Here is a 27035-nt window from a genome sequence, read left to right as displayed (position 1 = left end):
CTCACCAACAAGGAAGAGCTAGTGGGAAATGTGAAGCTGAAGGGCAGCCTTGGCTGCAGTGACCATAAAATGCGGGATTCAAGATTCTTAGGGAAGTGAGGAGGGTGCACAGCAAGCCCAGTACCCTGTACTTCAGGAGAACAGATTTTGGTATGGTCTGAGAGTGATCACAAACTTCAGTTATAATTAGAAGAAATAACAACATGAAGTGACTAACACCCACGGTGGTTTTGAACAATACACACACGAAATTTGTATACATAAATATTCACCAAATGATGAGTAATGAACAAGTTAAAAAATTACCCTGTAAGAGGACAATTCATTAATGCGAAGAAGGGTCAGGGTATCAAATCAGCTCTGACAATCAAATATTTATTTTTTTGTTCCAGGTTTATTTTTATAATTGATAAACTACTTCAAAGAGAAGGACACTCAGCTCAAACAGGAACCTACTGTCTCTCTCAAGCCTCAGCATTATACTGAGTCTATCATGCTGCTAAAAAAAAATTAAATAAAAATCTTCTGAGCAATGCATACAGCAGAAAGTCACCCAGTGAGGGACTTGAGCACCCAAAAAATGTAATCATCAGTGAAGAAGCAGAAAGAAGGGGAAAAATCTTCATCTCTTTCCCTTGGTTAGAGATGAAACTCTTATCTAGTATAACTAATCTGGGACCACTGAAACAGCAGATGCTTCTGCATTTGAAGGTGGAGAATCATTGGCAAGGTTTGTACATGCAGACATATCTGGAATAGCAAGAAATTGTACAGATGAGGATTGAATGGCATGGACAGACCTTTCTAGGAAGCTTGGATGAAGCCCATATATCCAGTGCCAAGTTCTGACATTGCCGCTCATTTCCACAAACTCATCCAGAAATTCAATATACAGTAGCAGAACTGCCATTGTAAAGGAAGAACAAAACCAAAATAACATCTTCTGTTTCTGCCTTCTGCTTTTGCAGGAGACAAACTCTAAATAGAAGTGATTCAGACCAAAACCAGCCTATCCCTCTATTATAAAACACCACAATCCCCTCAGGATTTGACTAGATATAATTTTGTTCTAATTTCTTTTCCATTTCCTTTCATGACCTCAGTCAGTGCTTCGGGATAGCTCTCCCCACCTTTTTTTTAATTAAATTGAGGGTATGATTAAAACATATATAGTTCAAATGTTATACAAATTGGTGTTGCTTTTGCTGCATGCCCTATATAAAAGAATATGGAAGATACAGAACTTCAACTAAAACTCTCCAGCAGGAAACTGCTATTATTTGCATTTATTTATTCCCATCAATATGCCAGAAAGCCTTTGCTCCTCATATATCACTGTTCAGTAAAATTGGGTAATTCACAATAAGCCATTTATATGCATTTTACCAGGGAATTAATTTGTTAAAATATTCACTGTTGAAATCCATGGAGAGAAAAGAAGAGTCAAAGCAATTTAAATGTTCAAACTAGCATCTGTGAAAGCACTTGCAGTATTTACTTGGATTTACTCTCAGCTTTCCAAAAGTGGCCTGATTCCACCAAAAGGGAAGGGTAGAGAAGAGGAAGGTAGAAAATGCAATAAAAATACATAAAATATCATTCCAAAAATAGGATGAATCCTGAACTCTAATGTATCTTCAGGTGAACTGGACAGTGAAAGAATCAAAGCATCAGCATTTCTACACAAGGTGGCCCTTGCTCAACCAACTGATTTCAAGGCATCACAATCCTTGATTTCAAGCACACACATGCCCATGGCACATACGCCCTGACCTTTTTTTTCCCCCAACAATTCCTATTAGACCTGCTCTGCCCAATTAATCACCCTGAAAATTCACAGCTAGCAGCTTCTTGTTCATTGGTCCCTTTGCATCCTGCTGCTCACACTGCCACCATTTCTCTATTGCTATCCTCACCCAGATGCAAGGCATCATTGCTCTTTTGCTCCACAAGTAGTTAATACATCTGTAAATGCAATGGGAAACTTCATTGCAGGAGATGAAGCAGGGCAGGCGAGAAAAGTTCACACTTGTATGGAACCACTGACACGAAATTTGTACTGGGAAACTGATGACTTGCAGGAAAAGGACCATGTGCCTGCCACTGGTGTGTGGAGTTTCTGTGATGTCACACAGCCCCTGCGTTCTGAACCCACAGCTTCTACTCCCTTAGCATCCAGGAGCTGTGACAGCCCAGCACTCTCCAGCTCAAATAAGGTAAGGGACTGGGAACAAAACAGGAATGCAGAGTGCAGGACTTGAACTGGGCAGCACTAGGGTAGAACACAATTTTTCCCGTTATACCATGTCCCAGTGCAGCCACAAACAGAAAAATCAACTTACCCCAGCCAATGCAGAGATAAAGCCGAAAAATCCTTTGCTCAGAGAAGACCGAAAGTACCAGCAGTGTGTAAAGGTACATGCCTTCCACCAGCAACCAGTAGTAGTTTGCAGCCACACAATACTGCATCATCACAAAGACCAACCGGCAGCTGAGTGATTCCTGTGAGGGAAGAAAGCACAGCCCAAGGGGCCAAAAATAAAAGGATACTAACACGAAAGACTGGTTCTCTCTCCTACTTTTGTTCCTCTAAAAAATGACTGCTAAACTAATCACATTTAAGTACTGAAGGGGCAGAAGCCGGTGCTATATGCAGCAGACAGACGCTTTTAACAACATTCCTCCTTTAAAAAATAAAAAGTACACATTCTGCATTTGGAATAATAAGCAATAGACTGTATCTCAATAAGCAATAGATTACAGTTTGAAAAGCATGACACAAAGATGAAAAGAACAAGTAGAAGGTACTATATCAAATGCTGTCAGTGAATCTTTACATTTCCCCAGATACTCTAATCTGCAGTTGACAATTTCTCTATTAAAGAGCAAACAGTGGATGCCATAATGTTGGCTATTTTCCAAAGCAAAGATTTTTTAACAGAATAGCAATATTGCCCAGTGCACCACATTTAAGAGCAAAATCTCTCATAGTTGGCAAATTACAGAGGTGGTCAGCAGGGCTTTAGATAAATATGAAATCTTATTACTTAATTAATATATCCATCAGAGCTGATGAAACCACTATTTGAATAAGCCGTCTGTAAAAGAATAAAGCCTAGGCTTTTTGGAAGAGGAAATGACTGACAATCCTATATGAACATTTCCAAACCATTTAAGATGTGTATTACAATGTTATTTTCTGGCAACTGATACACTGCAGATGAGAAAAAAAATCAACTATCATATGAGATTCACTATGTGGTATTAGTGCTTAAGCCTTAGGCAGTGTCAGAAAAGAATGAGTACTAAGGATGCATCAGAAAACTTACCCTTTACAACCCCAACCCTGTATAGCAGCAGTAAATGCTGTATCCATGTTTTAGAACCACAAGAGCTATACAGATAATAAAAATACCTTTCTTTGAGGATTCAAGTACATTTTGTATTCCAAATCCAAATGGGGAAAGGGACACTTTCATCGTATTTACAAAAGAGCTGTATATCCTCTCCCAAGAGTTAGAAGTACTTAATTATCCTGTTCCTCCGAAGCTTTTCTAAATACTTTCAAATTTGCATTTTAATCAGATGCTTCCTTTTTTTCCTGTCATCAAGAGATTAAAGATCTCTAAGAACAACCAACTAATTTGGTCATTACACAAGGCGGACAGTCCTATCACAAAAGGTGCTGGCTTAGGGAAATGAAAACCCTCTTGTCACTGCTAGAAAGAAATGAACCTGCAGCATGGGAAGAAGATATGGGCATTTGTACACATACATATATATATATACATAAAGCAATTTCTTTATGTTTCCTCTGTCCATTGGGGGCAAACTTCTCATAGGTAGAGAAACACGCCACGCCATCAACTAAAGAATTAAATTACTTGATCTCATGCAGACACACACAGCGATGACTTCGATATCCTAAGAACCACTGCAGTGTCTGACCTTACCTGGAAGGCAATAAGTCCTTCCCACTGGTGCTCTTGTGTGGCTGTGCTGTACATCCACTTCACCACTGAATCTTTAATGAAAACAGATATAGCTCGGAGGATGAAAGAGGTGAAGAGATTCAGGTGAATGTAATTCCTTGTGCAATGCAGATGTCTGTAAAAAAACCAAACTAGTCATGATCCGCTACCTATGTAAAAGCTGCAACATCACACATAGGACTGAGAGAGGGAATAATAAGCCCTGTAGGGAATCAGAAGGTACCAGAGGAAACCCCATAACTTGAGAATCGCTGTAGGGATTTCAAACTGTCTTTGAAAAGAAATCACTACCAAGGAAAAGACATTCAAAACTTCAAGCCTAAGACTGAATATTTGGGAAAAGAAAGGAGACCAGTGTGTTAAGGAAAAAAAATTTAAAAGATTAAATAGTGTAAAAATTAAGTCGTTTTCAGAAGACATATCTGAAAGGACTGAAAAAGTCAAGTTGCACATAATGCTGAAGCTAATTGCTTTGAATTGACCCCAATGTCACTGCACAGGTTTACTTTGGCAAAGCTCAGGAACTGGTGCGGTGCAGCTTCTGGCTGTGCTCAAACCCACAATGAAAAAACATCCACCTGTAAATTACCACTTTGACAACAAAAGAAAAATCTGCATTCAAATTACCTCCTGGGGGAATTGTAAATATTCTCGGTAGAAGTAAAAGGAACAGACTTTTCACCTCTCCATTCAGAATGGAAAACAAACAAACAAAAAAAAACCCAAAGAAAAAAATCCTCTTGAATTTCAGCAGCCAGCTGCAAAGACAATAAAACTGCTACTTGTCAAAAAAGAGCATGTTAAGGGATAGCAAAAGAAACTGCAGTCATGTAAATGGCATCCAACTGCAGAATGCTGCCAATGTTTTACCAGCCTTATCCACAAACACTTTTCTTCCAGCTCTGCAAGGGTACACACTTTGCCCCGAAGTTATACTGGGTAAGACTCTTTTTAAACGCTAAAAGATAGAGGTAACATATGGTAATCAGCAATTATTCCAGCAAGAGTTTCAGCGAACTTACACTTTAAATGTCTGGTTTTCACTGCTCTATAAATTTTGGTAGAAAAATTGACTTGGTCTAAAAGTAAGAGATTTTGCACTGAAGAAGAAGAGTTATTTTTTTCATAGTTCTAATGAAATCTTTTAATCACTTTTAAATCACATCTTATTTCAAAACTTACCTATTATTAATATTTATTTTCCTTTAACTCAAAATTCATTTGTTTCTACCCTTCAGAACTGCTACACATTTCAATTTGATTGAAAAAATTATGTAAAATAGGCAATTGAAGAAAATAGGTTGCAAATAGTTACTGAGTATTTCTGCTACAGGCAAAGCAAATTATTCAAATTGTTTCAGTCATAAAGTTATGGGCCTAATTCAGCTTACACCACTGAAAATACAGATTTTTCTTCCATTTCTTTCGAAAGATGCAAAATAGGACTCTAGAGAGATAGTTTCCTCTGCTGTATCATCATTAAAGACAATTATGAAGGTTATTTTGTAGTCTAAGAATTTAAAAAGCCCCATCAACATTCAGGTGTCATTGATTTAGATTTCAATCCGCATTTGTTGAGGCTGCACAGCTCCAGGGAGAGGCCACAGGAGGAGATTCCAGTCAGAATAATTCACATAGGAGCAGGTCTCATGTATTTCATGAGATCCAGGACCAAGTTGTCTCCTGATAGACAATTTAGAAAGGAAAGCATGAAATGGATTGATGGCATAATATTAACAAGACTCTTGGCCCCTTTAACATCTCTGGAACCTCATTTCCAGAATAAGAATCACACACTCCTGTACACTTCTCCAGTCCCTGCTTCACAGCTGAAGGAAAAATTGCTAAAGCATCATCCCACAAAAGTGAGGGCATCAAAATTCCCTCTCTTCTACCAGTCCTTGGTGACAAACTTGCTCTTTGCTCCCTGCCAGAAAATATGCACATCCTTTCTTCCTTTCTTCAAAAAGTATATGGTTGTGCTCTGTGACCTTTACATTTGGGCTGCTAAGATTACTCAAAAAGTGTCATCGATAGGTGAAATGAGGAGAAAACACTTATCCTGGGAGACATTTGGAGACTTGAAGACCATCTGGTGTTTTGTCAGATGGGTCCCAAAGTTGCACAGGTAGAACACGTACAATTCATAATTATCACATGGCATTCACAGAGGGTGAGCACGTCTCTGCACTTCTGCAGTCATTTTAAAACTTCTTTGAGATTGCTTGCCTATGCTTCTCCACTGTAAGGAGGATGGATAATACATTGCTAAAAGGTGTGATACAATATTAGAAGGTCTGCATCATTTTAGTTTTGGAAATTAGAAGTTAAAAGGTGTGACTGACCTTTTTAAATACAATAGGGGGTATAAACATATAGGAGGGAGGAAAGGAAAGGGAGTGCCTTCGTAAAAGTGGAGTGCAGGCTCCCGAGCAAATGATCAATAACTGGAAATGGTAATTCTTTAGTTAGCAAAAAATGTTTCTTAAGGATCAGAGCACTGAAAGTTCCTGACCTGATTTCAGATAAGAGTAGTAGGAGATGGAAAACTCTACTTTTTAGGAGAGGCAGCCTCATCAGCACATAAGATGGATGATGGGACCTGGCTATATACAGGAGCAAGGAGCAGGGTTTTGTGGTAGAGGGACTTCATTCCCACAACAGAGCATCTTTGTGTTTTCTAAATACCAGTCCCCTATGCTCAGCATCCCAAACCACAGGACAGTCTGGCTGGAATCAAGATGTCTCTTGCATTTACAGAGGAAAAAAGGAGATCTCTCTTGGATTCTAAAGTTGTGTTTTGGTTTGTTTGGGGTTTTTTTCTTTATTTTTTTTAACCAAACATACACAGTGTATCTTTGGTATGTGCAACCAGGAGTCTCTCAATGCACTCCATGGAATTTGTAGGTGCAAACCTGGATGAACTCAATACATCAATATGGCCAGGTGACAGCAATTTTTTTCACATAAACTTTTCAAGTTTCAAAATTAGGTTCTCTTTTATATTGCAAAAGAAGTAAGAATTTCTAAAAGTTCTCCAAAAACAAAAATTGTTTAAAAATCCCTGTCTGCACACCTTGCATGTGAGGGCTGGGAAATAGGCCAGACTGAGATTTATGGTCTGTGTAACTCCAAGCAAGACAAGATGAAAATTTCTCTCCTAAACGTCTTTGCCCATCTCAGACTTGTGCCTCATCTGCAAGGTGACACCACAAAGGAATGCTGGCATCTCTTTCTTTTACCACCTCTTCCAGTGGAAAAATCATTGAAATAAAAATTGTCACAATAAAATATTCCAATTGACAAAAAGTATATGTTCCACATATTCATACAGGAAACTGCAAAAATTTGGCAATTTTACTTGCATTTTGAGAAGAAATTATTTTCAGAAGGAACACAGAAGCGACAAAAGATAGAGAAATGATGAGGTGATGGAAGGAAAGAAAAAATAATCCAAAGTTTCTGTCAAAGTCTGACACGTTCATACAGAAAAACATAAAACCTTTACTCCACTCTCTTCAAAGCTTTGCCAGTTACCTGAATCCAAGAAGAATGGCAGTTGCTATTACAAGGGCAGAGAAGGAAAGAGCATATCCAATGGTGTATATGATGGACAAATTCAGGAGCTGTTCTTCTGGTGCATCCTGAGAGCATATAAAGGAGAAAAGAAAAACAAGAAAGGGGAGGGGGAAAAGACAGAGCTCGTGGGCTTCAGTTCTTTTCTCCCAGCTGCTTTCTAACTTTTCTTAATGATAACCAGAAATCATTCTCCTACTTTTAAGTTTAAATGCACATATCAAATCAGTCTTCCACTTTCCATATGCTCTAAAGAAATAAAAATTTAATCTTAATTCCTCAGCTGCTCCCAGGTGTTCACTCTAACAGTTAAGTTTTGCAGCTAGGTTAGAAAAATAGATAATGTGACATTATTTCATAATAAAGTTGGAGAGGCATGAATTACCACACAAGCAAGTCTTAAAATAAGTGGCAAGAAGCACAGACACAACTCAGTCCTGCAGTAAAAATGGCAAAGCTGATTTTTTCAGACTTGAACACTTCAAGCAAGTCTCCTTACTGCAGTAATGAGCAGGGTCCTTTGGTTACATCAATATTCAGAAATAAAACAAGCCAGATCCCATTTGTTGATGTTGAGGCAAAGCATGACTTGCATTCATGCAACCAAACTTTTTTTCTGCCCCCAAATAGTCTCTCTTCTGCCTCAACTATGCAACCTCCTGGTAACAAACCACAGCCCAACAGCATCTCATGACCTCGGTGTCACATCCTGCTTGGGACGGAGCGACCCGGTGTGGACCAGAGCAGTGGGGATTCTTGTACCACCTGCAGTCCTGAGCAGGGGCTCTCTTCAGATTCACTGCTGAAGACATGATAACTGAGACCCTTGTTTGAAAATTCTGGCCAAAATCCTTACAGAGAAGAGAAGTTCTTGAAAAGGTACAGGCAGGTCTGAATTATAACAGAGGTTTATTGCTCAGCCTCTGAGGCACATTCATATTCACTACTCTGGTTCATTTCTACGTTTGTATCTTTGTCGAAATAGACTCAGGCATTTTACTTCCCTTCTTCAAGCTGCTAATTGTGCAACTGAGTCATGAGACTTGTGCTGTACAAAGGAATACATTCCTTGCACTTCAAAAATTAAGTATAGTTATTCAGATGTACTTTGCACAGCCAGGAGGATTCAAGGTGAACAGGCTGTTCCTCAGAGATTTGCTAGGTTAATGCTTTAAAGGGAATGATGTGAGAGCTAGCTTATGAAAAGAAAAATCTCTTCAGCATCAAGCTTAGGCAAACTACTGAAACCCAACAGTTTAAAACATCTACACATATCAAAATTACATTGCACATATAGAGTAAACAATGTTATTTTATAAAGATTCACTAACATCCCCTTTAGAATTTGTTTTAGTAACAACCGTAACATAACACATAGCAAACTTATAAAAAACAAGCTCTTGTTCTCATGTGCCAGATGCATAAAACAAAGTAAGTTATTAGGGGGCTCTATATACATTAGCTGGGAAACCAAACATGGCTGTTCACATTTCAGGGAGTGACACTGTGTACACAGGGTTTCAGAATGAAGACCAGTTCATGGAAATCTGGGGGCAGGTGCCAAATGACTAAGTGTTACCACTAAAGTATCTTGCTCCTTGGCATGTCCCAACACAGCTCTAGAAGAAACCATAATGGCAAAGAAGGAAAAGTCAAATGACTAAGCTTACAGGTTGCTTTATGAAAATGCGCCCTGCTGGGATTCCCCAGAAAATGAAAGGGACAAGGAATAAGGCTGCAAATTAGAGGAAAAGGTTAAATTTTACAAAATTGGAGAAGAGAAACTATCTCTACTTCCATCTCCTCCTACTCTGCAGCCATTACTCCCTCTGAAGAATGAGGCACTGAGCAATGGGAACTACAGAGGGCAGAGATCCCACAGCACTTGGGACTTTCATGAACTTGAACTGTTTAGACTAGATAATGTACTAGTGCCTAGTACTCTGGAATAGAGAGAGTGCACTCAGTTTCTGTGAGGAAAAGCATCGCCCTTGGAGGTTCACAGTAGTAGTGGTATCACGTGTCATGGGAATGCACACAGTGTGCTAGCTGACGCCAGTGGCTGTCAAAAATCCTCTGGAAATCCCTATGCTCTCCTTCATTTGGTGCCAGGTGTCTCAGCTCCCTGCAGAGTATAAAGCACTAGGGCAAGAAAATAACACTGACAAGCCTAATTCCATCACCCACAGAAAATTAAGGTAAAAAGACAAAAAAAAAAAAAGCAAAAAAAAAAAAAGAAAAAAGGCAGGGACTGCCCCATGCCCAAAGGTGAAAAGCAAATATTCTTCAGTTCAGTTCATCTTAATCACTTTAATAGCTGCTAACAAGACAGAGAGAGCAAGTGGTCACTATTACAATGACGTGACAATGGAAAAAAAAAGAAAGGAATAACATTAGGTCACTCCTGCGAGTGGGGTGAGCTGCAGTTGAGCTCTTGCACTGCACCACAGCTGGGATGATCTGATTCACTTCTCTTGGCTCTCTCATGTACACTTAAACCTACTCTAGTCTACACTCCATGTTCCCTTTGTTGAAGGGGAGAGACCTGACATCTCTTACCATCAGGCTCACTGAAGCGAGACAGAAAAGATTACTTTGACTGGACAAAACCACATGGGCACCAAAGACTATTATCCTCCTCTCTTCTGCTTTGTCCTAAACAACAGCATCAAGAGGGGTGAAAAACTCTTACCTGGTCAGAGGACTCACATTCAGACAGGTTCCTCCAGGGCAGAGTTGAATTCTCCTTCAGCAGCCATGTCCCCTCCAAGGTGCAGAACCGGTACACCTGCCCATGCAGCACTGCCAGGAGAAAACGAGCCACAGGGTTAACAGGAGGAGAGCCTGCTTCATTGAGGGGTAAGGCACACAGAGCACTCTGAGCCTCTATAAAACCCTCCTTCCTCACCTATCACCCTTCTGGATGGAGGGGGAAGCTGCATCATGGCAGAGGTAGAGTTTCACCCACTCCCTGCCTGCGGCTGACACTCTGCTACTCATCCTTGGAGAGGCTTTGAACGATATGCAGCCGCCAAGGGATCAGATGGCACATGCTCCAGGACAACTGCTGACCATTCAGCAGCAACAATAGCCTGAAATAGTTGCTGCTATCTTTGTGTGAATTTCACAACATCCATAATTTCCAGCTCGCTGAAATGTTAGATTTTGAGACACACAAATTCTGGGAAAGTTAAGCCTCAGCTACAAAATCCACATGGAAAAGAAGGTGCACAAAGACTAAATGTGCTTTTTCTTTTCCGAGAGAATACAGACTCAGAGAAACCCCAGAAGAGATATGCTAACACAGGCTTTCCAACACGTAAATGCTTATACAGACATCTGTGCTACAAAATGAAGCAATAAATCTTTGCCTAAACTACCCATGTGCTCTTTTTATTCCTTCTGTCTATGTGTTTGAATAACGAAATCAACAATAAATTAAACACCTTTCTGAAGCAGTTAGTTGCTCGATCTTGTAAAAGCAGGTATGTTGAAATGGCTCATAATACAATTACATCAGATTGAAGCACCAAAATAAAAGTGCAAAGGAAAAGGAGCACTCAGCCATAGTGTATGAAAACAACCACCCTCTCTAGTGTATAGAGAATTGGGGAAGTCTAACAACTTTTACAGCTGTATACATAAGCAACGTAGAGTTGTCCTTACAGTACAGTAATAGTGTCAGATGCTTTGCAAAGAAAGTTTCTTACTAATCACATTTCTGACCCAGTAAACAGGGTCAGAAATGTGATATTACAAAGCTACCCCTCAAAAGCTGGGTCAATCCTTCAACCAGGATTAGCATATACCTAATGTTTGGAAATATACAATGTTTTGAGGTAGAAGCTCAGTTAGGAGGATTCAGTCCTACAAGGGCATCCAAAGTGCTTCTCAATTACAGCTTTTTCTCAAACCCATCCTTGCCTGCTGCAACCTCATCCTGTTGTCAGCTCCCTCATTACTGCAAAATAGAACTTGTTAGAATTTGGCATTTCTGTTCAATAGGAAAATTTTAAAACTTATTTGAAATTATAACAATCCAGTAGGCTCTTTGCATATTAGTTGGCAACTGGTAATCTGTTTGATAATTGTCAGCAGCAGACTTGTATTAGGTACTCTAAGTTAACAGTGATGCTTGAAAAAACAATATAGACATATCTATTTGTGTATGTTTACACAAAACCAGAAAGAGATATTCAGTAACCACCTGCAACACATACCTTCACAGAAACTAACTGCTATGAACATTTTTCATCTGCTCTCATTATCAACTGCCAGTGACAACCACTTCCTTAGGCTAGGATATTGCTACAATGTTGCTCATGGGTAATGAAAACAGCCTCTTCAGGTACACCAACAATAAAAGAAAGACTAGGAAAATGTAGGTCCTCTCAGGAAGGATATGGGAGACCTGGCAACCCAGGACATGGAGAAGGCTGTGAGGTATTTAACAAATTTTTTGCCAGAGTCTTCCCCAGCAAGTGTTCCAGCCACACCTTCCCCTCAGTCTCCTCTTCTCCAGGCTTAACAGACCAAGTGACCTCAGCCACTTATACAGCTTCCCCTCAAGGGCCTTCACCATCTTCATTGCCCTCCTTTGGATGCTCTCTAACTGCTTAATGTCTTCCTTACATTGTGGTGCCCAAAACTGCACACAATATTCAAGGTGAGGCTGCCCCAGTGCAGAGTAGAGCAGGACAATCCCCTCTCTTGACCGGCTGGCGATGCTTTGCCTGATGTCCCCCAGGACATGGTTGGCCCTCCTGGCTGCCAGGGCACTGTTGACTCATATTCAACTCGCCACCGACGAGGACCCCCAGGTTCCTTTCCGTGGCACTGCTTTCCAGCATCTCATTCCTCAGGCTGTCCGTATATCCAGGGTTGCCCCATCCCAAGGGCACTTCCCCTTGTTGAACTTCATATGGTTGGTAATTGCCCAGTCCTCTGATTTGTTGAGGTCACTCTGCAGGGCCTCCCTGCAGGGGAGTCAACAGCTCCTCCAGTTTTGTATCGTCTGCAGACTTGTTTAGTGTCCCTTCCAATCCTGTGTCCAAGTCATTTATGAGGATATTGAAGAGCACAGGGCCTAAGATGGAGCCCTGCAGAACCCACTAGTGACAGGTCACCAGTTTGATGTCATTATCATCCTCTGTGCTTGACCCATAAGCCAATTGCTCACCGACCACATAGTGTGTTTATCCAGCTCTGTGCTGGTCATTTAATCCAGAAGGATCCTGTGAGAGACAGTATCAAAAGCTTTACTGAAATCCAAAAAGATTACACCTCCTGGCTTCCCTTGATCAGCTAGGTGGGTTACCTTGTCATGAAAGGAAATCAGGTTTGATAAGCAGGACTTTCCTCTCAGGAAGCCGTGCTGGCTGTGACCAATGACTGCATTGTCTTTCAGATGTTTTTCAATACTTCTCAGAATAACCTTCTCCATAATTTTACGAGGCACTGAAGTGAGACTGACAGGTCTGTAGTTTCCAGGGTCCTCCTTTTTGCCCTTCTCGAAAATCAAGACAATGTTTGCCAGCTTCCAGTTAGCTGGGATCTCTCCAGAATCCCAAGACCGCTCAAAAATTATCAAGAGGCTGTGCAAGGACATCAGCTAGCTCTTTGAGGATTCTTGGATGAATCCCATTATGGCCCACAGTTTTGTAGGGATCCAGCTGGAGCAGCAGATCCTGCACAATTTCAGGGTTGACTGGGTGTTGGTAACTTTCGCAGTCATGGTCCAACAGCTCAGGGCATTGAGACCCTCTTGGTCCATAATCTGTGTTGAAGATAGAGGCAAAGAAAGTGTTAAACATCTCTGCCTTATTTCTGCCCCTGGCTGTGAGGTGACCATCCTCATCCTGTAACGGGCTGACGATATTTCTATACTGCCTATTGCCATTAATGTATTTGAAAAAAATCTTTTTATTGTCCCCCACATTTCTGCCCAGCTTCAACTTCAGTCAAGTTTTAGCTGTGTGAATTTTCTCCCTACAACGGCAAGCAACATCTCTGAATTCTTCCCGTCACTTGACCTTGCTTCCACTGGGCATACACCTTCCTTCTCTGCCTTATTTCCAAGAGAAGATTCCTGGTAGCCAAGCTGGCCTTCTGCCTCACCTGCTTGACTTCTGATACTTGGGCATTGCCTGCTCCTTGGGCATTGCCTGCTCCTGTGCCCTTAGGAGGTGATGTTGCAAAAGTGACCATCAATGCTGGACTCCAGCACCTGCAAAAATTTTCCCAGGGGACCTTGCTTACTAATTCCCTGAGCAGCCTGAAGTGTGTTCTCCTCACATCCAGAATGAGGTTTTGCTGGCACTTCTCCTCCTGTCAACAGAGATTTTAAATTTGATCACTTCATGGTTGCTCTTGCCAAGACGGCCACCAAATCTCCCCTTCGCTCACAAGATCCACTCTGTTGACAAGCAGGAGATCAAGGAGAGCATCTTTCCAAGTCCCTTAGTCCCTTAGGACCCGTTCCATAAAACTGGCCTCCAGATTTTTTAGGAATCTTCTGGCCTGGGTTGTACCAGTTGTGTGGTGCTCCCAGTTAATTTCTGGCAAGTTGAAGTCCTCTCTAAGGACAAGGGCAGTTGATTTTGAAGTGTCTCTTAGTTCTTCAATGAATAATTCATTGTCATCATCGTCCCGTCTAGGAGGTCTATAGTAGACCCCTACAATGACATCCACATTATTTGTTTGTCCCTTGATTCTTATCCAGAGGCTCTCAACTGTGCCATTGCCAACTGTGAGCTCCATACATTCTAACATTTCTATTATACACAGTGCCATTCCTTCACCTCTTCTGCCCTGTCTATCCCTCCTGAAGAGCCTGTAACTGTCCAATCAGGCACTCCAGTCACAGGTCTCATCCCACCAGGTTTCACTTATGCCAATGATATCAAATCTCTGGGACTGGGCCAAAGCTTCAAGCTCCCCTTGTTTGTTCCTCATGGTGTGCGCATTGGTGTAGAAACATTTCAGGAGTGGTAGACTGTAGCCAACACCTTGTGAAGCAGATTGAGGGATTGCGTTAGTGCTCGCTTCCTCAAGCTCTGGCACACCATCCCAGTGTTCATAATTGGCAAGTTATTGTCCCTTTCATCTTTCTAAGCCAAATTTAAAGCTCTGTCAACAAGCCCTGCTAGCTCCTGTGCTAGAATACTTTTTCCCCTGTGAGACTGGTGCATCCCCTTAGGTGTCAGTAGACCAGGTGTTAAGTAGATCATCCCATAGTCAAAAAACCCAAAATGTTTCCCATTATGCCAACCTCAGAACCACTCATTGACCTGACAGACCTGCCTATTTCTATCAATCTTTGTTACTGGAAGAATCGAAGAAATCTCTATTTGTGTTCCCGATCCCTCTACCAATTATCCCAGGGCCCTGAAGTCTCTTTTCGTTGTCCTCAGACTTCTCTTTGTTATTTCATTGCTGCCAGTTTGAACGACCAATAGCAGATAGTAACCAGAGTGCCTGACCAGACTGGAGAGTTTTCCAGTAATGTTCCTTACCCAAGCTCTTGGGAGACAGTTTTAGGAGGCCCCACTATCCCAGAAGGACCTTTGCTCACCTCATCAGTTGTCTGGCCTTCTAGTTCTAGAGCCTGCTGTAGAAGATGCCAATCCTACCTGTCAAATTCTGAGCAGGAAGAGGAACCTTCCTCCTGTTACATGCTGTGACCTGCTTCCAGACTTCATCTTTAACACACCCTTGACTAACATGCCTTTGATTAATTACCCTGCAGGGTCCTGAGTCCATCTGCTTCTCCACTACAATGGAGGACTGAGACTCCCAAGAGTCTTGAGGCTGTAGTGTCTCTACTAATAATCTGCCTATCTTCTGCTTGTTCGCTCGAATACTGTGCAGCCTGTTCACTTCTTCATGGTGACACAGCTTCAAGAGACCAATGAGATACATCTGCGGGTCCTGAGGGAAGTGGACAAGGAAGTCGCTAAGCCACTATTCACCATATTTGAGAAGTCCACTGAAGTTCTCACTGACTGGAAAAGGTGAATATAACCCCCATTTTTTAAAAGGGAAATAAGAAATAAGACTGGTCAGTCTCACCTCAGTGTCTGGCAAGATCATGGAGCAGATCCTCCTGGAAACTATGCTAAGGCACATGGAAAATAAGGAGGTGACTGGTGACAGCCAACATGGCTTCACTAAGGGTGAATCACAACTCACAAATTTGGTGGCCTCCTACAATGGTGTCACAGCATTGGTGGATGAGGGAAGGGCAAAAGACATCATCTGCTTGGACTCGTGCAAAGCATTTCACACTCTCCTGCACAACATCCTTGTCTCTGAACTGGAGAGACGTGGATTTGATGGATGGACCACTTGGTGGATAAAAAACTGGCTGGATGGTCACACTCAAAGAGTTGTGGTGAACTGCTCAAAGTCCAAGTGGAAAGCAGTGCAGAGTGACAGTCCTCAGTGGTCAGTATTGGGACCAGCACTGTTTAATGTCTTTGTCAGCGACACAAACAGTGCAATCGAGTGCACCCTCAGCAAGTTTGCTGACAACACCGAGCTGTGTGGTGCAGTCAACTTGCTGGAGGAAAGGGATGCCATCCAGAGGGACACTGACAGGCTTGAGAGGTGGGCCTGTGTGAACACTACGAAGTTCAACAAGGCCAAGTGCAAGGTCCTGTGCACAGGAAAATCCCAAGCACAGGTAGAGGTTGGGTAGAGAATGGAAGAAGAAGAACTTGGAGGTGGTGGTTGATGAGAAGTTCAACATGACCCAGCAATGTGCTCTTGCAGCCCAGAAAGCCACCCCGGTCCTGGGCTGCATCAAAAGCAGTGTGGCCAGCAGGTGGAGGGAGGTGATTCTGCCCCTCTACTCCACTCTTGTGAGACTCCACTCAGAGTTCTGCCTCCTGCTCTGAGGCCCCCAAAACAAGAAAGATGTTGGAATAAGTCCAGAGGAGGGCCACTAAGTTGATCAGAGGGCTGGAGCACCCTTCCTGTGACGACAGGTTGAGAAAGCTGGAGCCATTCAGCCTGCAGAAGAAAAGGCTCTGGGGAGACCCTATAGCATGTTACAGTACATAAAGGGGGCTTCAAGAGAGCTGGGAAGGGACTTTTCAGAAGAGCATGTAGTGATAGGACAAGGGGGAATGGGCTTAAACTGAAGGAGGGTAGGCTTAGATTAGATATTAGAAAGAAATTCTTTACTACAAAGGTGGTGAGGGACGCAAACAGGTTGTGCAGAGAGGTTGAGGATGCCACCTCCCTGGAAAAGTTCATGACCAGGCTAAATGGGGCTTTGAGGAACCTAGTCTAGTGGAAGGTGTCCCAGCCCAGGACAGGAGGGTTGGAATTAGATCATCTTTAAGGTCCCTTCCAACCTGACCATTCTGTGCTTCTTCTACGACAATATTACGGATCTCACACCTGATGGAGGGTAGCATAATTTTTTTCCCCCTCGGGATTAGTGGACAGCATATTGAAGTAAGCCATTCAAAACACCTATGCAAAAGCAGCCTTAGGAATTGGGAATCAGTAAATATTATATATTTGAAGCCAATGAAGGTGAAATCCTGGAGGTTTAAGTCCAGAGGATCACAGGAGTCAGAAATTCAGTCTGACATTGTTTCTTTGAATAATTTTGTCTTGTAATACATGGTTATAGCTTATACAATCTCACACAAAAAGAAATTCCACTATATTCCTGGAAAAAAAAAAAGAAAGAAAAACAATTGCTAAAGGAGAATTAATTAAAAAACAAGCAAACGAACAAAAAAACCCAAATCCCAACATTATTTCACATTCTCTGAAATGCTTTGTGAATTCCACCCTGTCAGTATTTTCTAGTGGCAAGGTCTAATTCAGAAGAATGCTTAGCCTCAGTGTATTTATTTTATCTTCAAATCACCATGACATATTTTAATTGTCTATTATTTAAAAAGAAATGTTATCAATAAAAAAGAGGAAAATCTATTGTATGCTGAAGCTTGGCATATATTAGAGAATCAAAGTGTTTACAATAGATGAAACATGAAATTTGCCATCAGACAGAAAGACAAGGCAATCTATTTAAATATGAAGAAAAAAATAATGTAATGCTATTACACTGGACAGGAACAGTCCTGCCACGTCTACAAGTCACAAATACTTTTATGGACTTCTGGGTAGCCACATGCTGGCTGTGTCAGGTTACCATAGCCTCACTGCTTGTCAAAACTGATCAGTGCAGGACTCAAAGGCAACTGAAAGACTAACTGGGCTGCCTGTACCCAGAAAGAGCCTTAAGAAGTAAAATAATTAATCAAACCAAAAATCAAAATAGAAGAGACTGCATATCAGAATGTGAGAGTGTATACATCTGGTCTAAGGAATAATTTATTAGCCAAAATGCTTATGAGATAGAAAAAGTTAAAAATGTTGACAGGCACTTTAAGGCAGCATTGAGATTCTGGTTGATAAATACAGAGATGCTTATGAAAGATTTGAGAGACTGCACAAACAAGGACACGAAAAGAGCACGGGGCTGATGCCCTGTAGGCAGCAAGTTACTCTCAGAAATCTGAAAACAAGTTTCACTGTTGTGGAAATAGATTATATTCAGCCATGCGTCGAACACCACAGTACCCACACGACATCACTGTGTGGAGCCATGAACAGCCCAGTAATGGATTTACACCACACACACGAAACCCTTGATCCCCTGCAGCTGGGCACACCCAGCCCCAGCACCATGTAGGACCTGTGAGGCAAACCCAGTCCAGGAGCACTGACATCTTTGAACATTGTGTGATCAGTTGCAGAAGTCCCCCAGAAGACACTGCCCAGTGCCACAGTCCCAAGAGTCCCAAATTTCACACAGCATGATACATATATATATATAAAGATGGATGAGATCTTCAATGTCCTAAAACAGATAAATGGAGATGGTATATGTACACATTCTGTCTTTGCTACAGGTCTGATCCACAGCTCACCAAGAACCTCATTTCCGTCACCTTTCACATGATGCCATTGCTGAAAAAAATTCAGTTATTAATACACACAGAGGCAAACTAACAATGACATGCTTGGAGGTGGCCTGTGAGCCAAGACAGAAGGAAGGCACGCACACAGCTTCCTCTGCAACTGCTGAGCAATTTCAGCTTCTTGCTTGCAGGTGGTTTAGTCAGAGGTGATTCACATTTGTCCATGCCTGAATCCTTCACAGTGACTCAGGCCCTCTTACCTTTAATGCAGTGAAAATACCAAACATACAACAATCAGCTTCTGTTCTAGTAGATCAGCATGATGAACAAACTTTTCTGAAGGTTTGAGTGGTTCCTGCCTCCTCGCTATCCTGCAATACCTTTTTCCTGTCTTGTAATGTTTTTGTTACCATAAAGTCAATGTTTCCAATCATTCTATTGCATTCTAGAATTGGCTATCATCCTCTGCAAACAAACAAATATATCTACAGCTGGTGCACAGGGAATCCAATTTTATTTAACCTTTAAGTTAAATGCACTCACAAACTTGCACAACCTTTGGAACAGCAGCTTAATGAGACCAGTTTATTTGAACAGTGTCAATCACACATCTCATTAGAATTACACGTTAAAACATGGACTGATGCCCAAAACTCAGACTCTGTAAGCTGACAAGAGATAGAGTTAGCACTGATGTCAATAATATCTATCCAGTGAACTTGTAAATCAAATCAAATCAAATCTTATAAGTATTTGAATACTTTTACATATGGAGAACATGAGGAAGAGGCTCACAAACATTTATTTATTAGTCCCTTTTTGCTAGAAATAAAGCTAAACTGAGTGACTTCTCTGTTTAAAACAGCCAACCTGATCTGCATTTAATAACATCAGGGTGTCAAGGTCAGTGTGAGATTACTCACCCAACTGTTCCTGAGGATAAACTGGAACATTATTCATTGTAAAAATAAATTACAGCATGTCCTAGCCAATCAATTCTATTCAGGCAGAGAGATGAGAGAATGAGAAGAACAAGAGACTGCGGTTTTGTCTGTCTACTCTGTGTCAAGTATTATAGACCTCTCCTCTGTTAATACCCACTCTCTATTTCCAGCAGGGGAATTGTTTTGGAAAAGGTAACAATTTTCTCCATAAAACAAGGACCTCTGCAGCATGAGAGCATCACTACAGTCTTCAAAGCAGACTGGTTTGTTCCTGAAATAAGCAACCTGCCCTTTGATGGGGACAACAATTTATCAGAATTTAGGAGGCTGTGCCCCCATCAGCAGCCTTTGTTCAGCTATCAGTTGGTGTGACTTGGGCAATGCTCTCCTGAAAGGAATGACTCTTGGCTGTAAAAGCTGCTGCTAACTGTCACTCAGTCCCAACCCTGGTGCTGCTTACTGCAAAGACATCCTAAACCCAGGACTCATGCAGCTGAAAACACAACAGTAGGGAGCAGCCTGATCCTGAAGCCTCCAGAAAGTCAGAGGAGCCCCAGCCTGCAGTACTGCCCAATAATCACATTTATCAAAATGCTCCTTTGTGCTGGGCTCACTGCCTACCCGAACATCGTCCAAAATTATATTACCTCAACAGGCAGTTTAACTATAGGTACTTAATTTAGTATTCCTTTCCACTATTTCTCTTCCCTTGTAGTGTATTAGTCATTTCAACTCCTTTTCTTTATTAATGACAAGAAAAAAGCCTGTGCTTGCTTAGCTGGATCTTCCCTTGCACCGTGTAAAGGTATCTGTTAGGTCTGTGTAAGTTCATGTCTGTCCCTCGGTAGGAGTGTGGATGCACTGATTTTTTTTAGCTCCTCTTGTCACTCCTCTTTGCAGTACTATTGTTTTTTATTGGAAGAGATTGGAGGGATTCTTGGATCTTTCAAGCTAGGCCCTAGTGATGGCAATCTTTGAATTTCTTTCCCCACCTCTTACCCAAACCATATAACATTACTTAAAATTATTCTCTTCCTGCAGCAAGAACTTGCACTGATCACCTGATGTGAGCTTGTGCAGACCTAACAAATACCTTTACACGGAGCAAGGGAAGGTCCAATTAAGCAATCACAGGCCACACAACAGGCTGCACATCCCACCCTGTATGCAGTAGAAATCCTCAAAGCCTGAATCCTGTGCTGTGCTATCAAAAGCACAAAGTCAGTCTTTGCAGATGGAGACGATGCTGACTGGCATCACCCAAGGGATACTGTCTGCATATAAATACTTATTTAAAAATATTCCTTCTGAAAGTACATTAACACAACAACACTAAAGATTCCTGAATTAGGAAGTGTTAAACTCAAGCTACTTATATGGATTTTAGTTCCTTCTAATAATACTGTTTCTACATATACAGCCATACATTTTTTTCCAACAGAATCCACTGTTTTATTCAGGACACAGAATAGAGGAAGATAATTTATTGTGAAATTATTCATCCTTACTACTGTGAAATGTCAAATCATATTTAAGCAGAGTGAATCAAGTCTATATCAAATACAGCATTTTCTGATTTGTATGGTCCATTCAAAGACTACCAACAATTCAGCTCCCCAGTGAACACTAAGGGTTATTATCTTGTATGTGTACAGAGATGACCCAAAAAATGAAGAGCATATTTTAGTCACGTAAAAAAAGTCAGATTTACACAATAAAGATAATGATGCAGCCCCAAAATTTGTTCTGCATGGGTATATTCAGTTTACCTAGCGCAGAGATCATCCTTGTCAGCTCTGCAATATCTTGCTTCACTCAGAACAAACTTCCTCAGTTAATGAGGCAATGATCCTGCAGAGAAGAGCCCCCTTTACTACATATCTCACCAAGTAAACCCATTTTTCATAGTGAAGGAATAAAATCTGTAAAAAAAAAATACAGAGACTATAGCTTCATCATTAATAACTACTCACATAATGGTGGCCAATAAAGGTTGTGTGAGCAAACAGAACTATGCCAAACCATAAAGTATTCATTAAGTTGCAAAGTTATACATCATTATGTAGGACTTGATATCTCGTAAAATTTAAAATAGCTGTCTGAAAAACAATACTGTTTTTTAAACAGAGAGCATTACCCTAAAAGGAGTTATACCCTCCAAGTATTTAATTAGAGTAACTTTGAGGCTGTATTACCTATGCTAGACCACACAGACACCTAACAATTTTTTGAAATACACTTAAAAAAAAAAAATGCATGCATGTATGTTATGTGTGCATCAGGTTTTCAATAAAGTGTGTTTATGAACTATAAAAGATATGTGAATTAAATGTAATAAAGGGAGGCAGTTTATGAAAAACATGTATTTATGATAATGGTACAGATTTGTCAAGGTTTGGTATTGTACCAAAAAGCACCATTAAAAGTTTTGTTCAGAATAAATAAAATAAATTTATTGCAACAAACGTGATTTGTAGCTTAATGTAAAATAAACTTAGAAAAACAGTGCTAAGAGGTTTTGTGTTTTAAAGTTATTGGATTGGTTAATGTAGTTAATAGAAGCCATCTCAGAGATATTAAAATGAAGCAACAAAGTTATGCAATAAAAAGTTTACTTAAAAGGATGCAAGAGACACAACTAAAGTCTTCCCAGAGCAGAGGAAGGGATCTGTTTTACCATGCCCATGCCCTAAGGCCTTATAAAAATAAACAAAAACCACTCCTAAATAAACAAACAAACATGCAGACAGTGAAAGGAAAAAACAAGCTAAAAGGAAAGGAAACAACTAGACAAATCCTTAGCATAATGCTTGCTGAGCTAAAGCTAGGAAAAACAACTTTGAGAAAAACCAACATACAACTAGTATGTTAAATACGTGTAGCTAGGAGGAAGAAGGAAGTAGACGTGCAAATAAACACCAGTTGGTTGATGCTGCTTCTGCGCAAAAGAAGCTCCAGAATGTGAAGGCTAAAACCAATGCCAGGTGCTGCAAACAAACAGCCAATCTTTGGCAAGAAGGAAATTAGTGGTATTTAGTTATCCTCAAAAACAATGGTATACAGAACTAATGATTCAGTAATCCTAAATTTATCATGTCTCACGGGACAGTTATAAAGATAGTCCAAAAAAATCCTAAAGAATGGCACGCTTTCTGCACAGACCCCGCAAAACATATCATAAAAAGGAACTCAAACCATCAAACTTCATTTAGAGCTGACTATAATTCCACAAGTATTACCCACTACCTACAGAAGGTAAAGAATGTGGATACTTCAAAGCAGAACAAATACAATGAAGCATCTCATGCATTTCAAAGACTGAAGAGTGACGTTTTTATTGAGCAAGCTGTGCACTCTGGCATTGGTTAAAAGCTTATACATGAGCTAAAGCATCTGAAGCTCTAAAGAGAAATTGTATCAACTGCTAAAGGAGTTCCTCAAACATCACTCTTACACTCTCTGCAGACTTTGTGTTACAGATATAAGCTGCATCCTCATAGAATCATAAAATGTTAAGGGGTTGGAATGGACCTTAAAGATCACTTAGTTCCAACCCCACCTCGCATGGGCAAGGACACCTCCCACCAGACCAGGTTGGTCAAGGCCTTATTCAACCTGGCTTTGAACACTGCCACAGTTGGGGCATCCACAATGCCCCTGGGCAACCTGTTCCAGTGTCTAAACACTCTCACAGTAAAAAATTTCTTCCTAATATCTAACCTGAATTTCCCCTCTTGCAATTTGTACCCATTATTCCTTGTCCTATCACTGCCATTCCTGATGAAGAGCCCTTCTCTGGCTTCCCTGTAGACCCCCTTCAGATACTGGAAGGTTGCTATAAGGTCTCCATGCAACCTTCTCTCCTCCAGGTTGAATAGCCGCAACTTTCTCAGCCTCTCTTCATAGGGCAGGTGCTCCAATCCTCTCATCAACTTCATGGCACTCCTCTGGACTCGCTCCAACCATTCCACTTTCTTCTGATACTGGGGGCACTGGAACTGTACGTAGTACTCCATGTGGGATCTTCTTAAGAGCAGAGTAGAAGGGGAGAATCACCTCCTTCAACCTGCTGGCCGTGCTCCTTTTGGTGCAGCCTGGGACATGGTTGGCTTTTTGGGCTGTGAATTCACATTGCTGGCTCATGTTGAGTTTTTCCATCAACCATCGACCTCAAGTCTTTCTCTGCAGGGCTCCTCTCATTCATGTCTCTCCCCTGTAGGTAGTATTATGCAATAAAACCCCAAACCTACCGAGCTCAAATATAAAAAGAAATACAGTTCTTACTTCTATCACTCAGGACACTGCCCTGGGCCACATCAAGATATCCCCATGCTTGGTCAATGGATTTCTCTGCTATATAACAAGGGAAAACTGATAATTGAATTTCAAGGTCTGTTACATTTCTCTTCCTTCCTGTCCTGAAGTGTTCCCCTTTTCTCTGCCTCTTTTGCCCTACTCCTTTCAGCTACTGTCACACCATTCTTCTCTCCCCTAATTCCATTCCCCTCCTTTGTTCTCCTCTTCAGCTAATTTCTCCAGCCCTTCCTGTTGCTGCAATGCTTACTTCTATGCTGTATTACAATGTATGAAAGCATTACACACTTTCCTATTTCTCTCTCAGCTCCTACTTGGGCTTGCCTTTCTCCAAAAACACCATAATTAAAACTGCAACTTCACTCCGGCCTCTCAAATCTCCTTTCTCACCAGCCTGTTCCTCAGCCTTCCTCATCGCACCCCAGCAGCATCTCCTCCTCCAGCCAACCAGCGAGGTGAGGTGAAGTCAATTAAGAGCTTCTGCTCTCAGATCTGGAGTCTACTGCAGCTGACAAGAGCACAAGAAGTCCCGCTCAGCCTACGCACCAAAAGCACATCTGGCCCCAACAGTTACACAATATTTAAAGAGAAAGGAACACTGCTCCACACTGATGTAGCCTCTGGAGACAGGAAGGAACTCAAGGAAGACAGGAAGGAACTCAAGGAAGTCCAGGGAGCACATATAAGGAATTGATCCCCATGAGCAGCAAGAGTCACATCACCAATAGCATAGGAGCCATATTACTCTTCCTCATCCACACGCTGAAATACAGACTAATGTTTTGAAAAAAATGTTCTTGAAAAACATCAGCCTTAAAACAGAGTTTGATTTTGTTGAATCTCATCAAGCAGAGTTCTACAAACCTGTAAGCTACTAAATATAAGCTCTTACAAATAATGAAGAAAGCACCAAGTCATTTCTATTATGAAAAACACCATCTTTTCTGTCAATAGTGACTGGAGGCCACTAAAGTTGCAGGTAGGTCTGGATTTACCTTTCCATTACAAAGTCAATCTTTACATTAATCTCGCTGATTCTTACCTTCCAACCCAAAGTTGGGACCTACCCAACCCAAAATTGGGATCTCTTACACCATTTTATTGGTAATCTTCCCCAAGTTCTCCACTCATTTTTGTTTCCACTCAATTTTCATTGCTTGAAAGGTACTTGGATGGACATAAAATCCTTTTGACTTAAACTTTGCTTTTCCTGCCAAGGCACAATCCTTTTCTTGAATATCCACTGCCAACGTTACCTCACATTTTTAAAAGATTAGAGGCCCACTATCATTCATCAGCCACACCAACACATTTTCCATATTTTACCCATGCTTTCATTCTGCTTAAAGGAAATTGTTGGTGCCCTGCTTCATTAAGCTCCAGGACAATTATCAGGCAGGTTTTGTCTGTGAAAGCCAATTTTTTGCCTTCAGAGGAAATATGCTGATGAACACTTGATCCTTTTTTTGCCTAACTCATTTCTGCTCATTCCAGTTGTCAAAAAGTAAATTAGAACCAGAAGAGTCAGACGACTCTGCCCAGGCACCAACCATCATTATTATTGTCAAACTAGTCATGTACCCAGGTTCTCTCATAAACATATTGCCCAGAAAAACTTTGTTCTTATTCAAAGGAAAAATAAAGTGTTGCATGGGAATCCTGACAGTTACCATTTGGAGCATGTCTGAGGAGGATTAGACACACTTTCAAAATTCACAGCAGGGTCCTAGGTCTCTCAGGGGAAAAATCTAGTGTATGACAGAAAACTGTCAAGGCAAAAGTTACCAACAAAACACACAAATGGGAAAGGATAATACTGCTAAACAAATAAAACCAGGTGCATGATTAGGAAGTGCAGTCATTGTATAGGTTAGCACATTTTCACGTTAAAGCTGCATTTGTGAAATGGTATGAAAGGAAGGATGTTCTATAATTAGACTACTTACACGCAGACACCTATTAAGGCAGTACAAATTTTTTACATGACTACTCTACCAAATGAAAATATTATTAAAAATTCAAAGAAAGTTAATAACTTCAAGAGGCAAAGACTGCATTGTTTTTACACTTACTTTTATATAAAACTATAAGTAGACTAAATTGTATCTTCACCATAATTTAACTGAGGGTATTGAGAAAAAGAATTGCCAGGGATTCCTAAAAAAGGGAGGAAGAAGTAAGTTGCAGGCCTTATGGCTCTTGAAGTAAGTTGCTCTCCACCTATGCTGTTTTAAGATCAGGCATTCATATTTTATCCCATCTTTTGGGACTTTGAGGGGGGAGGGGAGGGGAAAATCAGTAATTTACTAATTAGCAACATTTAAGTAAGCCTGATAATTAATAAGCTGCTTTCAGCAAGGCATTTAATTTTGTAGCACACACAAGCGTTATGTTTATCTAGGCTGTTAATTAGTTCAGTTTACTCCTTGTCCACTGCAATTAAAAACTGCAAGTTCTGGAGTGCAAGTAATGTGAAGAAAGGTTTGAGGTCCCTCCATTTAAGAATATAGTGGTACTGCAAACAAATAAAAGTGAGTAGATAATATATACTTCAGTTATGCAAGTATGTACTGAGAGCATAGATGAAGCCTAAGGTAATTAAGCTCAAACTTGTCTAGCTACCTGCTCAACGAGCACGGGTAAGGCATAGAGGCAGTCCACTAACTTCCTTGCAGCTGGATCTAATGGTGTTCATTTCTCATATCCTATTCATGGTCAGATCAGCTGAGGGAAAGTTCTCAAGCAGTCGCAGGATGAGGCTCAGCTAAGTCTCTGCTGAGGTGTGCCTTGACATCCTTGACAGTACTTTTCAAGGAACTACTTTAAAAGAAACAAAAATATGATACAGTTATAACTGAAAAATTGCTGGAAAACATGAAGTCCTGCCATCTGCTCTAAATATCAGCAAGCTGATATCCTACAGCAAGGCTGTCCAGCATTAATACTATGTCCAGCAATATAGAAAACTTAATTCTTCCTAGAAGGCCTCAGGTGACCAGATGAACCTGACACGAACAACATGCAGCTGCTCCCATCACCCACTCACGCACTTCAGTGTCCGGTCACATGCAAAGTCTCCTTGTGTTCTATAACACATCTGATGTATTTTGATTGCAGCTGAAGAGGAATCAGTAGATAGCTTTTCACTGTCCCTAAAGGACAGTCACACCTCAGCCCAGCTGAAAGGTCATAAACCACTGCTCTATTGCATGTAGCTCAATCTGAAGTTCACCAGCAATTTATTTAAAAATATATTTCATTTGCTT

At 41.0% G+C, this 27035-nt stretch overlaps 1 protein-coding gene across 4 annotated transcripts in view; it reads right to left on the bottom strand.

The window, feature by feature from the left end:
* The window catches only part of GLP1R (glucagon like peptide 1 receptor), an 88666-nt gene that overhangs the window by 20765 nt on the left and 40866 nt on the right, over positions 1-27035 (bottom strand). For all 4 annotated transcript variants that reach the window (XM_017806832.1, XM_017806834.1, XM_017806831.1 and 1 more), the window contains exons 4-7: positions 10261-10370; positions 7530-7636; positions 3954-4107; positions 2343-2502 (exon numbers count right to left, since the gene is read on the bottom strand). In XM_017806832.1, coding sequence (XP_017662321.1) covers positions 2343-2502; positions 3954-4107; positions 7530-7636; positions 10261-10370 — 531 coding nt within the window. The remainder of the gene's footprint in view (positions 1-2342; positions 2503-3953; positions 4108-7529; positions 7637-10260; positions 10371-27035) is intronic.

The sequence above is a fragment of the Lepidothrix coronata genome, unplaced genomic scaffold (genome assembly GCF_001604755.1).
Source record: "Lepidothrix coronata isolate B3197 unplaced genomic scaffold, Lepidothrix_coronata-1.0 Scaffold16, whole genome shotgun sequence".
Lineage (NCBI taxonomy): Eukaryota > Metazoa > Chordata > Aves > Passeriformes > Pipridae > Lepidothrix > Lepidothrix coronata.
The sequence above is the reverse complement of the archived record's forward strand: the minus strand, read 5'-3'. Positions and strand labels throughout refer to the sequence as shown.